This window comes from Stenella coeruleoalba (assembly GCF_951394435.1).
Source record: "Stenella coeruleoalba genome assembly, chromosome: 6".
Lineage (NCBI taxonomy): Eukaryota > Metazoa > Chordata > Mammalia > Artiodactyla > Delphinidae > Stenella > Stenella coeruleoalba.
Window position 1 is genome coordinate 120,806,483 of NC_137151.1, and position 13,672 is coordinate 120,820,154.

The 13,672-nt window shown below is 38.3% G+C and overlaps 1 protein-coding gene across 4 annotated transcripts in view; it reads left to right on the forward strand.

Annotated features, from left to right (window-relative positions):
- The window catches only part of GIGYF2 (GRB10 interacting GYF protein 2), a 126,641-nt gene that overhangs the window by 13,033 nt on the left and 99,936 nt on the right, over positions 1 to 13,672 (forward strand). For all 4 annotated transcript variants that reach the window (XR_013828852.1, XM_079925062.1, XM_079925064.1 and 1 more), the window contains one exon: positions 11,320 to 11,403. Coding sequence is in view for 3 of the 4 variants with exons in the window: in XM_079925062.1 (XP_079781188.1) it covers positions 11,363 to 11,403 (41 nt within the window). In the remaining variant the exon portion in view is untranslated. The remainder of the gene's footprint in view (positions 1 to 11,319; positions 11,404 to 13,672) is intronic.

The following is a 13,672-nucleotide window of genomic DNA, read 5'->3' on the forward strand; positions in this document are numbered from 1 at the left end:
CACTTAGCCTTTTTCTGAAGTTTGAAAAAAATGCATGGAGACCTACATATTTTAGCCTAGTGACTGAGTCTTGGTTCATTTGAATGTGGACTTGTTTATGGTCTTAAAAGAGTCGACAGATATACAGATTATTTTATCAAGATAGTGGTACAAAAATTTTTTAATGACAGAAATTTAAGTAGGGAGTGAATTTAATATTTGTTATCAGAAGATTTGCATTTAAAATAGTTTTGTTTCATGTCTATTAAAATATTTTTAATCGTACTTGGTTTTTTTCCCTCTAGCTAAATTATTTATGGTTTATTTTAACCTTTTTAAAATTGAGGTATAAGATATAGTAAATATGGGCACAAATCTGAAGTGTATAGTTGGAAATTTCTTTTTAAAAGATTTATTATTTATTTATTTAATTTATTTTTGGCTGCATCAGATCTTAGTTGCGGTGTGCGGGATCTTCGTTGTGACACGTGGGCTTCTCTCTAGTTGTGGCGTGCGGGTTTTCTCTTCTCTAGTTGTAGTGAGTGGGTTCCAGGGCACGTGGGCTCTGTAGTTTGCAGTGTGCGAGCTCAGTAGTTGTGGCATGTGGGCTTAGTTGCCCTGCAGCACGTGGGATCTTAGTTCCCTGACCAGGGATCGAACCCGCGTCCCTGCATTGTAAGGCACATTCTTTACCACTGGACCACCAGGTAAGTCCTTGGAAAATTTTTTACATGTGCATATAGTTCTGTAGTCACCACCTAAATCAAGATAGTGAGCATTTCTAGCACCCCAAAAGATTCCGTTGTCTTCTTCCCAGTAAGTAGTCCCTACTTCCATGGTGAGCAGTGTTCTGACATCTGTCAAAATTGATTATTTTGCCTGTTGAACATTATAGGAATCATATAGTATATATTCTTTGGTGACTGGCTTCTTTTGCTGGATACAATGTCTGAGATTCATGTAATATTGTTGCAGTTATCAGTAGTTGGTTCTTTTCTTTTTTGTTGGTGAGTATTTTGTTGTGTAAATATACTACAATTAAAAAAATTTATTTTGAGATAATTTCAAACTTACAGAAAAGTTGCAAAAAATTACTTAGACTTTCCATATGCCCTTCACCCAGTTTGGTCACCAGTTCTTTTTTTTGTTTGTTTTTTGTCTTTTTGTGGTATGCGGGCCTCTCACTGCTGTGGCTTCTCCCGCCATGGAGCACAGGCTCCGGATGTGCAGGCCCAGCAGCCATGGCCCACGGGCCCAGCCGCTCCGCGGCATGCGGGATCCTCCCGGACCGGGGCACGAACCCCCGTCCCCTGCATCGGCAGGCAGACTCTCAACCACTGCGCCACCAGGGAAGCCCACTAGTTTTTTTTTTTTGGTCGCGCGGCATGCTGGGTCTTAGTTCCCCGTCCAGGGATTGAACCTGTGCCCCCTAAAGTGGAAGCACAGAGTCCTAACCACTGGGCTGCCAGGGAATTCCCTGGTCACCAGTTTTTAACATTTCCTTGTATTTACTTTATCTTTCATTTTCTTTTTTCTTTCTCCTTATATGCAATATGTATGTATATAATTTTTGATACAATTTTAAATTTATGTAATTTTTTTCTGTTCCATTTGAGAGTTCATTACAGACCTCATGCTCCTTTTCCTCTAAATATTTTAGTGTTACCTTGTAAGAATAAGAACATTCTTGTACATAATCACACTAAAAATTTCAGAATCATAAAAAAGTAACATTGATACAATACCATTGTCTAATCCATAGCTCCTATTCAAATTATTCTATTTGTCTCTTTAATGTGTCTTATAGCATATTTTTTGCTGGTTCAGGATGGAGTTAAGCATCATACTTGCACTTAGTTTTTATATCTCTGTAGTCTCCCTTAATCTGGGATGGTTCTTCAGCGTTTGTCTTTTATGACATTGGTATTTTTGGTGACTGTGGTTGATTGATTTTATGTCTGTCCATTTGGGCTTATCTGATTTTTTTTCAAGATTAATTTCAGTTTATGCATTATTGTTAGGAATATAACATAAGTGATGCCGTGTTCTCCTTAGTGTATTACATCAGGAAACACATGGTGTCAGTTTGTCTCATTATTAATGATGTTACCTAACTCAGTAGTAGCCAGATGGAAGAGATGCATAGGGCAAGGTATGTGGGAAGGGATGCAGAGCTTCACAGCTCTTTGGTGTGCCATCGTTTCCACACCTTCACCAACCTTGAAGCTCTCCTGTATTTGTTTATTCATTCATCTGTTGATGGACATTTGTGTTGATAAACATAATAGACAAATGTCAGGTTTTGGTAGTTATGAATAAAACTACTATGAATATCTTATACTCTTCTCTTAGTAGAAATTTTCCTTGCATGTATGTCTAGCAGTGGATTGTGCGATCGCTGGATAGGTGTATGTTTAGATGTAATAGATATTACCAAAGTGGTTGAACTAATTTGCAGGAGTGGAGTTATTAATTTTGTGTTATCTTTTTGTTGTTGTTGCGGGGCTGTGCTGCACCCCACGGCTTGTGGGATCTTAGTTCCCCAACCAGGGATTGAACCCTCGTCCTCAACAGTGAAAGAGCAGGGTCCTGACCCCTGGACCGCCAGGGAATTCCCCAGTTTTGTGTTACCTTAATCCAGATTTGGCTAAGACAAAAATGGCTGTTTGTTGGAATGGGCACAGAACTATTTATTTGGTACATGTGAAGAGTGCTAGAGGAGTAGCTCTTTTTTCCGCTTTTGGGAAAATAGAGGTTGGGAAGGTGGAGGCAGATTCAGGTTCCTTGGTGTTCATTCTGTGTTAGTCTTTTTTTTTTTTTTTTTTTTTGCGGTACGCGGGCCTCTCACTGCTGTGGCCTCTCCCGCCGCGGAGCACAGGCTCCGGACGCACAGGCCCAGCGGCCATGGCTCACGGGCCCAGCGCTCCACGGCATGTGGGATCCTCCCGGACTGGGGCACGAACCCGTGTCCCCTGCATCGGCAGGCGGACCCTCAACCACTGCGCCATTAGGGAAGCCCTCTGTGTTAGTCTTTTGACAGACCACATGCATGGTACCGGTTGGACTTCATTCCAGGTTTGCCATAGTTTTTTTCTGGGTAATTTTTACATACCCATGTAAGGGAGATTTGCAGTAGTAGTTACTGTTTATAAGAAAGATTCAGGGGGTTTTCAAAGGAGTATGTGTTTTGAATTGTTAGTATAATAGTGGTAGCTAATCAGTATATCAAGACTTCTCCTGGGAAGCAATATCGGGAACACTTTCAGAGTAAAACTTTCATAATTAGCCATTATGCCGGATTTTGATTCTGCTTTGGCTTCTCCTGGCTGTCTTTGTCCAGACAGAACTTACTACGTAGATCCATAGCTTGCTCATGTTGATAGTGATTGCGTGTGCCCAGAAGACATCTGACTCCTCAACACAGTGCCAGGTTGTGTGAGGCCAGGGTCTCCCTTTTCTTTGTTGCAAACCCAGCAGTAAGAAAAGGCTAGGTTGGTTTCTTCTCTTTCTTCACCCTTGAACATGTACTCATGTACACACAGAGTGATAGATGAGGTCCCAAAGAGGAGCTGAGGATGTCAGGAAAACTAGAAAAATATACAGAAAAAAAGAAAAATACTTATATACTAGTAATCAGAGGTAAAATAATTGCTAGTGAGGAGTGATTTAGCTTAGTTTTTAAAAAGTTGACAAAAAGGCCAGATTAAATAAAGTTCATTGTCAGGCACAGGATGCAGTTTATTGAAGAAGACCAACTTTCTGGTATTAACTGCAGAAGAAATATATTACTTGAATTCACTTATAAGGAATTTTGAATAGTGGACAAGGTCTGAAATAGCAGGTATGTAGAAATATTCTCTCAGCTGTTTTTAAGTCAACTCTATTTAAAATTTGAGGGTAGACCTTTCTCTGAGGTCCTTATCCTTAGAATTGGAGTAGCCAAAGGAGAATAGAGGCCAAAATAGGGAGGTTGAGAGTGTTATTACCTCTCCATGTGTTAAACTATTCAAAGTATGTTTTTCAGTGATGTTAAGGTAACTGAAGCCCATCTTGCCCTGATAATTTTACCTTCCCTTTATCCCTCTTAGGTTATCAGTACTGTTTTCCTGCACAGTGGTAGGTGAATCAGCAGACAGCATCAGGATCTTCATCCTCTTCCATTCAGATGCCTGTTCTGTTTCTTTACTCAGATGACCATTCAGCCTGAAATGCTCCTGTTGTCTCTATGTAATTATTAATATCTCTTTCACACAGACATTTTCTAGCTTAGATGATAGATTAGGTATAGTCACTTTAGCCATTGTTTCTCCTCCTTTTTGCAAAATCTCTTTTCCTCTGAAGTTCATGCTGTCTGACAATACAACTATCTGTTCCCCTCGTTATCAGATATAGACCCTGGGGCATCATCCTTCATTTTCTTCTTTATTCTCTCTGCCATTATCTGGAAGTTACTTCAGAGTCCATAGGATGACTGATCCAATCTTCCCAGGCTCCTGGTTCCTTGACTTACCTCCATCTCTAATTTGTCTAGTGCTTTCATTTTTATTCCTGCTATACTTGCTTTTTGACATTACCAACATCTCAAATTTGTAAACTATCTTCTGTTTTTACTTCCTTCCTCACTGTGCTTCAATCACACTTTTGCCAGCATCCTCCACTTTGCCCTCTTTTTCTTCCGTTTACTGTGTTGACAAAATCCTAACCCAGGTTCAGTCCTGTTGTCAGCTCTCTCTGCCCTCTACTCAGGCTGCTGAGTTGGAGAAAGAAGCCCACAACCATGCAGATAGGTGCCATCTCCATCTTGATTGGGCCTTCAGAACTAGTGTAGCTAGCTGTAGTGTGGTGTCCTGGATTAGATCCTGGAACAGAACAAGGACATTGTTGGAAAAACTGGTTAAATCCGAGTTTAGTTACTAGTGGTGTACCAATGTTGGTGTCTTAGTTTTGACAAATGTACTGTGGTAATGTAAGTTGTTTATATTAGGGGAAACTGAGGGAACTTTCTGTAATGTCTTTGTAACATTTCTATAAATCCATAATTATTCCTAAATAAAGTTTATTTTTTTAAAAAACAATACTATTGTAGATCACAGCAGCTAACTTTTCTTCATTCTTCTCAAACCTTACCCTGTCATCTACTCTGTCATTTGCCTACTGCTTTGAGAAAATTGAGGCCATCAATGTGAATTCCCCACAGCTTACTCTTGCTCCCCACCTCCCCAAAGAAAACCCCACAAAAATAAATTTGCACGTATCTTAAGTCATTTGGACATACTTTGCTCTTGTCACAAGTGGATAGGGATAGTTTTTTTCTCCATTTGTTCTCTGAAGCCCCATCCACCCTGCCTTCTCAGAGCTTCATTTCTATCATATTTTTATTAAATTGTTTCTTTACTTTTTAATTCTATTAGTACTTTTCCATTAGGATATTTCCATCCAAAATAAAAAGGGAAATTTTCTTTCTACTCTGCTTCATTTCTCTTCACCTTTTCGCAGCTAAGATTCTAGAAGAAGTTGACTGCATTTGTAGTCTTCCTTTCCTCACCTCCCAACCACTGAAGTCTGGCTCTGTCCCTCACCACACTTCTATAACTGTACTCTTAAGTCAACAATGACTTCACTGTGGGAGTTAATGAAGATTTTTCAGTCTTTCTCTTTTTTGACTTCAATATTTGAAACTTCTGAATTTGTCCAATTGTTTTCTTTGCCAGTGCTATCTTTGTTAACACAAATTAGTAACTTACTAGGAAAAGAATTACTCATAATTCCACCATTCAGAATATGAACATCTGTGGGCATATCTATATGTACCCACTAAGAATGTATTTTAAAATGTGTTTAATATAATTATATTCTCTGTATTCTATAACCTGTCTTGAACACTTAACATATTGTTGACATTTTTTCATGTTAGTGAATATACTTATTAATCATTACTGCTCTCTCTTCTCTACTGGTATGTAGATACATACAATCTGTTGGATTTATAACGCCCCTCCTTTCTCTTTAGCTCTTACTGATTCATTCTCTTCTTGGCATCCTGAATGATCTTTCTACAGTGCACATTTCATCCTGGACACTTTCTTGCGTAAATCTTTTCATAGCCTTTCATTGCTCTTGAGATATAAAATACAAAGACTTCTGTGATATGACCATTGCTTTACCAAACTTCACTTTAGTTTTTAGCCTTATTGAGCAAATGGATAATCTCCCCAAAAAGAACCTAGCTTTTTCTCCTTTCTGCTTCAGGTAAAGTGAATGTGGAGAAAGCTAGAGTCAGTGAATTTGATTTTAGGTGAAAGGTTAGGGCTAGAGATACCTAACTACATGGTCTTTTTTTTCCTTCCCGTATCCTCCTGCACAGTGTTTGCAGAGGCTTTGTTCTTGTCTCTTGAGCTTGTCCCTTCTTGATTCCTACTTTGGGATAGTTTCATTGAATTTTTGGTTTCAATTCTGTAGATTTACTTCCAAATCTATGTCTCTTATCCTGACTCTATACTGGAGTTTCAGGTGTATGTATATTATGGTCTTTTGGATGGCTCCTCAGGCACCTCACATTCATTTTGTCCAAAACGGTGTGTCCTTCCTCCCAAATTTGATTCTTTTCCGTCTTCTCTTTCCTTTAAAGCTTTTCTATACAGATTCAAAAAGTACCCCACTGCCAGTATTGCATGCTATAGATTCCATTCCATTTCTGCACCCTTTGTTTAGATTTTCCTTCTTCTACTTTGGGAAATACTTTATGGAGTGTTTATTTGAATGGATCCTTGGTTTTGTATAAGCCACTGTAAAGGAGAGAGGGTGAGCCTTCTGGGGTAAGGGAATGGCATGAGCCAGAACCACAGAAGAAGAATGCAGTAGAGAAGTAGAAAGTTATCATCTGGCTTTGAGTTTGGAGGTGAAACAGTGGGAGATTGAGTTGAGAAGGTGCAGATTGTTAGATTGATGGGAAGCTGAAAATATGAGGATTTTTGACCATACACAGTAGGTTTAGTGACTGTTATAAAGAAGGGTAGGCATGACCAGAGCAGTGCTTTAGAAAGATTGATCTTATTGGATGTAATCAGAGGCTGAGTCAGGGAAGCAGATTAGAATTTTATTGTAATAATCCAGACATGAGTTAACAGATGTTTGGCTATAATGAAAGCAGAATGCAGAAGGAATCTTGAAGGAGGAATTGACCAAATTTCAGGCAAAATGATTGGATATGAGGGATAGAGAAGAGGAATGAATTTCTGATGACTAGGCTTTTGAACCTGGCTGATCAGTGGATGGTGAAAACAGTGGTACCTTGATCAGTTGTTGTTAGATGGATATCTGGGAGGAGCAGGCTACTGGAAAGCCACGTAGGTCATGGGAGAAAAAAGTCAAATATGTAATTCACAGCAGGGATGGGGGGCAGTTCAGAAATTTGTGGAAGAATTTTTGGTTGCTCTTGCTATGACAGCACCTCCACTGTATGTTCTATGTTAGATCCCCCATGATTCAGCAGGCAGAGTTCTACCCGAAGTGTCGGTAGAGAACGCCATTGTAAGTAAGACTCAAGACAGTATCTACACAGAATTTATAGTTAAATAAACAATGGGTACGCTGAGGGAAGTTAGAAAAGGAGAGAAGCTTTTGGGGAATCTTGACTAAATAGGAAGGAAGTGAAGATAGGAAAAATATATCAGTATATTGCTGGCCGTGGAGGAAAAGGAAGGAAGTTGTTTCAAGAAAATGCAGTCTAAAGAGGCAGAAGAGCATGGTGGGAGCACAGCCTCCAGAGTCTGGCTCAAATCCTGATTTGCTATAAAAATTCAGACCTGTTTTCTAATTGGTCACAAGTGTGCGGGGGGTTTGAATTGACAACACTTAGCTTGGTGGGGTTTAAGTGACGGCAAAGCCTGTGCTAATTTTGATACCTCACTGCATCCTTAGAAAGGGCAATTGAGAAATAAGTCCCACTTTCCATTCCAAATAATTTATAATTCAAAGACATCGTGTAAGACAATCCCTCCAGTACATATAAATAAATACATTAGAACTGGGCTCATTTAAATTGATTTGGAAGGAGCAATCTGGGGTGGGGAATTCAGGATTAGAAGTTACAGTACTTCAAATGTTTAGATTTCTTCAGTCATAGCTTTTAGATTTCCTGCTTTAATTCATAAAGGAGAATGAGCAGAACACCATTCTGAGTAACGTAGGTCTCTTTAGTTGATAATTAAATTGCTTGGATTATTATTCTAGGTTCTTAAAAGTTCTCCAGAAAACTCTTACCATAGGAAGTAGTAAATGGTGGTTAGGCTCCCAGCTCAAGGCATTAAAAAAACTTCTGAGCTTTTAATGTTTTTGCTGTACGGTATTTTGTCTCTACCTAAAGGTTTATAGGTGGAATGAGTGATAAAGGTTTCCTTGCTCGATGTTCTTTAGGTGCTGCCTGCATCCAGGGCTTCTGTAACTCAAGACCACTGCCTGCACAACACAACTCTAGGGGCTCCATTTGCATCCTTTGTGGTAATGGCGCCCCTGGAGTTTGTATTTCCATGACCTGTGTAGCCTTGTAGTAATTAAAAGGGGAAAAGAATATTAAATCTCTAAGAATGATTTTAGTATTTTCACAAATATCACAAATAATTCAGTTTTTAATTGAGATTCACTTGCTTTATAAATGCGGTCTGGTTCAAATCTGGACCTGCTTTATTAATTCAGAGCTGTTTTCCAGTGGTCAAAGTCCAAAGTCCATAGGGGTTTGAATATAAAACATTTGGCTATGTGGAGTTTAAAATGGTGGTTAAAAACACTCCTTCAGGATGTTTCGTGTTACAATAAAATCTTATAGTTGTAGTCTCTACAGGTCTGCTTGTTAGCCAAGTAGGTCCACGTACTTTTTTAAAGCACACTGAATTGATTTATGCTAAATAAGTTTACACAGCTGATTTTTAAGCAGGATACTTGTCCTAATCTACAGTGGGCACCTTACCTGACTTATCACTACTTTGACAAGTGATTTCATTTGGGATGTACCATAATTTAATTGAATCTAACATGCATCAGTTGTGAGCTTCTTCGTTTTATATATTACTAAGAAAGAAATCATACTGCCAAGTAAACGCTGGCACAGTTTTTTAATTACTTAGACTTTTTATTTTACATTTTGAAAAAGAATTCTTTTAAACTTATTTAGCAAATAAGGCTAATAGATTTTTATTATATAGTATTTATTTTGTGCATATATAAAAAGGAAAATAAAAGTGAAATAAATTGATTAAGATATTCTTCAGCTTTCTACACATTAAGTCTGACTCTTCTAAATTGTGAAAAACTTAGGACTGTAGAAGTCTCCTTCTTCTTCCCTCTCCCCACCCGTGTAGTGTCATGTCATTAAGGGTGTTGGCGATGAAGCATTTCTTAAGAGAGTGCTCCATTATTCTCTCATTGATTTAAAATTCAGTGATTTGGTGCTTGTGAAGTTCTTAAAAGCAGTCTGAACTGTTTAATTTTTCCTCTAAATACTTCAGGGCTGCTGCATGTGGCCACATGGATTGTGCAGTGTCAAGTCTCACTAGCAAACCACAACAAGCTTATCTTCATGTGGTTTTTTTTCCTTTCTCAGGTTCTGCAAAGCACTTGCAATCATTCCTCCAGTGATGAAGAGTTACTTCACTAATATCCTATTGCTGTATTTGCTTTCTTTTCTGTTACACAGTACGTTTCAATTTAGAATCATAGCATGATCTTTTTGAAAGTGTTTTAAGCAGCACTTAAAATCGGGTACAAGGATGACGATAAGGAGCGGCTCTGACCATGTTTCACCCTTGTGCGGACAATGATGGCTGTGACCCAGCTTCCCTTGTGGGCCGGTAGCAGTTGTGGCATGGCACTGATGAAGATGCATTCCAGTTCCAGAGAGTTTAAAGTGTGAAAAACCATATGCCTTATGTTTTTTTGGAATCATCAGTATGAGGTGGGGAGGGCACTAGGTTGATCTCAGCTTGGGTCTGGTGTGCACGCTTGTCTGGCCAGGCAAAAAAGGTAATCAGGATTAAGTAAGAACATGGGAATCTCCTTGGAACCCACATGGTTGACACGGGGCCAGAAATACTTTCCAGGAAGAGGGCAGATAAATAGCTGATTCTGGACGTTAGCACATTTTTACTTTGCCGTTTCTGTGTTTTAGACCAGTTTCTAGTTTATTGTTTTTAGATCTTTTAAACAGCAACAATCAGGGCGATGTGATACATCTTGGACATATTAATAGTATGTTACAATGTTTACAGTATTTTCTGTTTTCTAAACTCTCATGTCATTTTTTTTCAACTTTATTGAGATACAATTGACATAACATTGTGTTGGTTTAAGGTGTCAGATGTGTTGATTTGCTACATTTATATATTGCAAAATGATTACCACCATAGCATTAGCTAACACCTCCATCCTATCACATAATTACCATTTCATTTTTTGTGAAAAAGAAACTCTTTTTAGCAACTTAGCAACTTTCAGGTATATAATACAGTATTATTAGCAACTTTCAGGTGTACAATACAGTATTATTAGCTATAATCACCACACTGTACATTAGATTCCCCAGAAATTGTTAATCTTATAACTGGAGTTTGTACCTTTGACCAATATCTCCCCATTTCCCCCACCCCCCGCCCCTGGTAACCACCACTCTGCTCTCTGTTTCTATGAGTTTGGCTTTTTAAAGATTCCACTTATAAGTAATAAACAGTATTTGTCTTTCCCTTTCTGACTTACTTCACTTAAAGATCTGATATCTTGAAATTGCTCTTGATGGATCACTCATGAAATTGGTTAGCTTATTATTTTAACTTGATGGTCCAACGTAACTTTTAAAGAATCACTAGAGTGTAAAGGGCTAAGCAGACAGTGGGGAGAGGAGAGTTGTGGCGGAAGCTGTGAGATAGGTAAGGAGAATCTTTGATACACCTCATGGTGATGGGAGAGCCATTGCAAGGGAGTAACACAAATTAAAATGTAAATCTGTTACCCTTCATTCCCTCCCCATTGCTCGAAGGCTAAAAAAAGAAATCCTTAATTTGGTCCCCAGTGCCCTGCATGGTCTTCTACCACCTATCTCACCAGCATCATCTTGTACCATGCCTCCTTTCCCCACGTAAACATAAAAAGATGGTGAATTGGGATGTAAAGGTGGATTTATTCATTTTTACTTTGCCTGCTATATTGTTATAAATAGGGATTAAGAGACCTCATTCTGGTGACTGGTTGAGAGGAGCCACAAGCAGAACGCACTCCCTAACTATACTTTGTGGGCTGGAATTCTGCATTTAGTCTTGACCAACTGTATGGAGATATTTTTCTCTTTAACAGGTTTCTCCTCAAATAAAAATCTATTGTAAACATACGGAAAAGAATGGCAGCGGAAACGCAGACGCTGAACTTCGGGCCCGAATGGTGAGTTTTCAGAATCTCATCCTGTTCGATATTGGATGACTAGCACAGTAGTAGGTGTTTGTGCCCGTGTTGGGGGGTTTATAAAATGTGCATGTTTTTGAGACTTTGCTTTATGTGCCTGCTTGGAAACAGTATAGCTAGTCTAGGAATAAGTTATATTTGCTTAGTGACCGCATTTATACTTTATTAAAAAATCTTCCTGTTTTGATTGTGTAATGATAATGGATTTAAAACTCCCCCGAGTCCCACCACCCTAGTAAATTATTTGTGCTTGAGCCCTCATCTAGGTGCATATATAACTTTATATAATTGTAACATTTTTATGTGTGTATGCTTTCTGCTACAGTGTTTGTTTGTGAGGGCTATTCATAGACTCATTTGAAAAAATAGTTTTTATTAAATTATTATTTGAGTTTTATTTTATTGATGGGCTAGGCAGGTGATCCAGAATTACACTGGCTATTAACATCCCATTTAGGATCCGGTTAGCATTTCCATAATAATAATTGACCTTTGAGTCTCTTACAGATATGTTTGGACCCCGAATATGGAATTCTCATGGAATTTTGAGATCCATCACCTTGTAGTGTGACTTTTTCCCCCCTTCTTCCTTTCCCCCCAAAGTTGGTGATTGAAGATCCTCTCATCAGTGGCGTGAATAATGATAGTTGCTTTTTCCATTCAAACGTTGAACCAGAGGCAGTATATAAAATAGATAAATTGGAATAGTCTCTTAAATATTCTTGATTGTTTAGGTGGTGGTGGTTTGATAAATGATCCAGACTTCCTGTAGTGACTCCCTATTTGAGGACTCTTATTAACTTACCTTATTATATGCATTTCTTTTTATGTGTATTTCCTAAGTTTTCTTGGCCCTTCTAGCTAGCATTTGGAGACTGAGGAGAAATCACTATTTGAAATTCTAAGAACTGATGCAACTTATGTACTTTGGGAGTTTATTTTGGAAATGTTGCCCTAAGTAATTCTGCACCTTTTTTAGTTCTTATTACCAAATCAGTATATACTTACAGAAAAATTAGAAATTACAAGTAATCCAGAAGAAGATATAATCACCATAATTTCACTGTCCATGGTAACCACTGTAAATAGGTTGGTGTATCTTTCTAGGTAGTTTTGTGTATGCTTATTTGTGTAAATGTACATTTATTTTCACAAAAATGGGATCATACCGTACATTCCGTTCTGTAACCTGCATTTAAAAAAGAACCACATCAGCAATATCTTTTTTTATCAATAAATATTTCCTGTTACTTTAAATGGTTGCATCATTTATTCAACTAGTCTTCTAGATGCAGCACATACAGGCTGCTCTCAGTTCTTCATTATTATAAAAATATTGTTGATGAACATTCTTATAGCTAAAACTTCATTCACATCTTACCAGGTGGCTTTAAATTCGTATAGCCCACTTTGTAAAGCATTTTGTGTGCAGCTTCTCTGCCTTCATCTAGAATTTGTAACTGCTGCTCTTTTGTATTTACACACTCTCTTGTCTCTTTCTTTGTAAAAACATGATTAAAATTGTCAGCTAATTTAAGGTAGTTTTTTTTTTTCTTCCAGTATCCCTCTATTAAGAAATAACAATGAGAGACAGTACCAGGAATTTAGCTAAAACAAAAGGAAAAAAATGCACTCCTGGTGATGTTTTAGAATCATTACACATTTAACTTCATGCTGAATGGGTTGACAAACTACGACCACGGGACTGTAAAGTTTTGTTGAAACACAGCCACGCTCATTTGTTTCCATAGTATCTGGCTGTTTTCACACTGGTGGCAAGGTTGAGTAGTTACAACAGAGGCCATCTGGCTCAAAAAGCTTAAATATTTACTCTCTGGCCATTTACAAAAAAAAGTTTGCTGGCCCCTGTCCTAAACCATGGGTTCCCAAAGTCATTTCAGTGAGTTATTGACCCAGTCTATCAGTAGCGTCTTACACATCCTTTTCATCGGTACTCTGAAGTTTTGTTTGATCAGCCCAGTGTTTCACACAAAATTTGAATTGACGTAGCTTTAGCAGAGGAAAGTTACCAGTCCCATGCTTAAGCAGTAGCTTTACCTAACTGTTACCTCTGTTACCCTGCAGGCATTAGAATTTAGGAGGCTTCCCTTAGTCATCTGAAATGCTGATAAACTGAGGAGCAAAGGTCTAAGTAGGCACACTGCCTTCTTTGCACCATCTTTCAAAATTTCTTCTGGCAAAGGGAATATATGAGACCTTGAAGTAACTCAGGTAACCCTGATCTAGA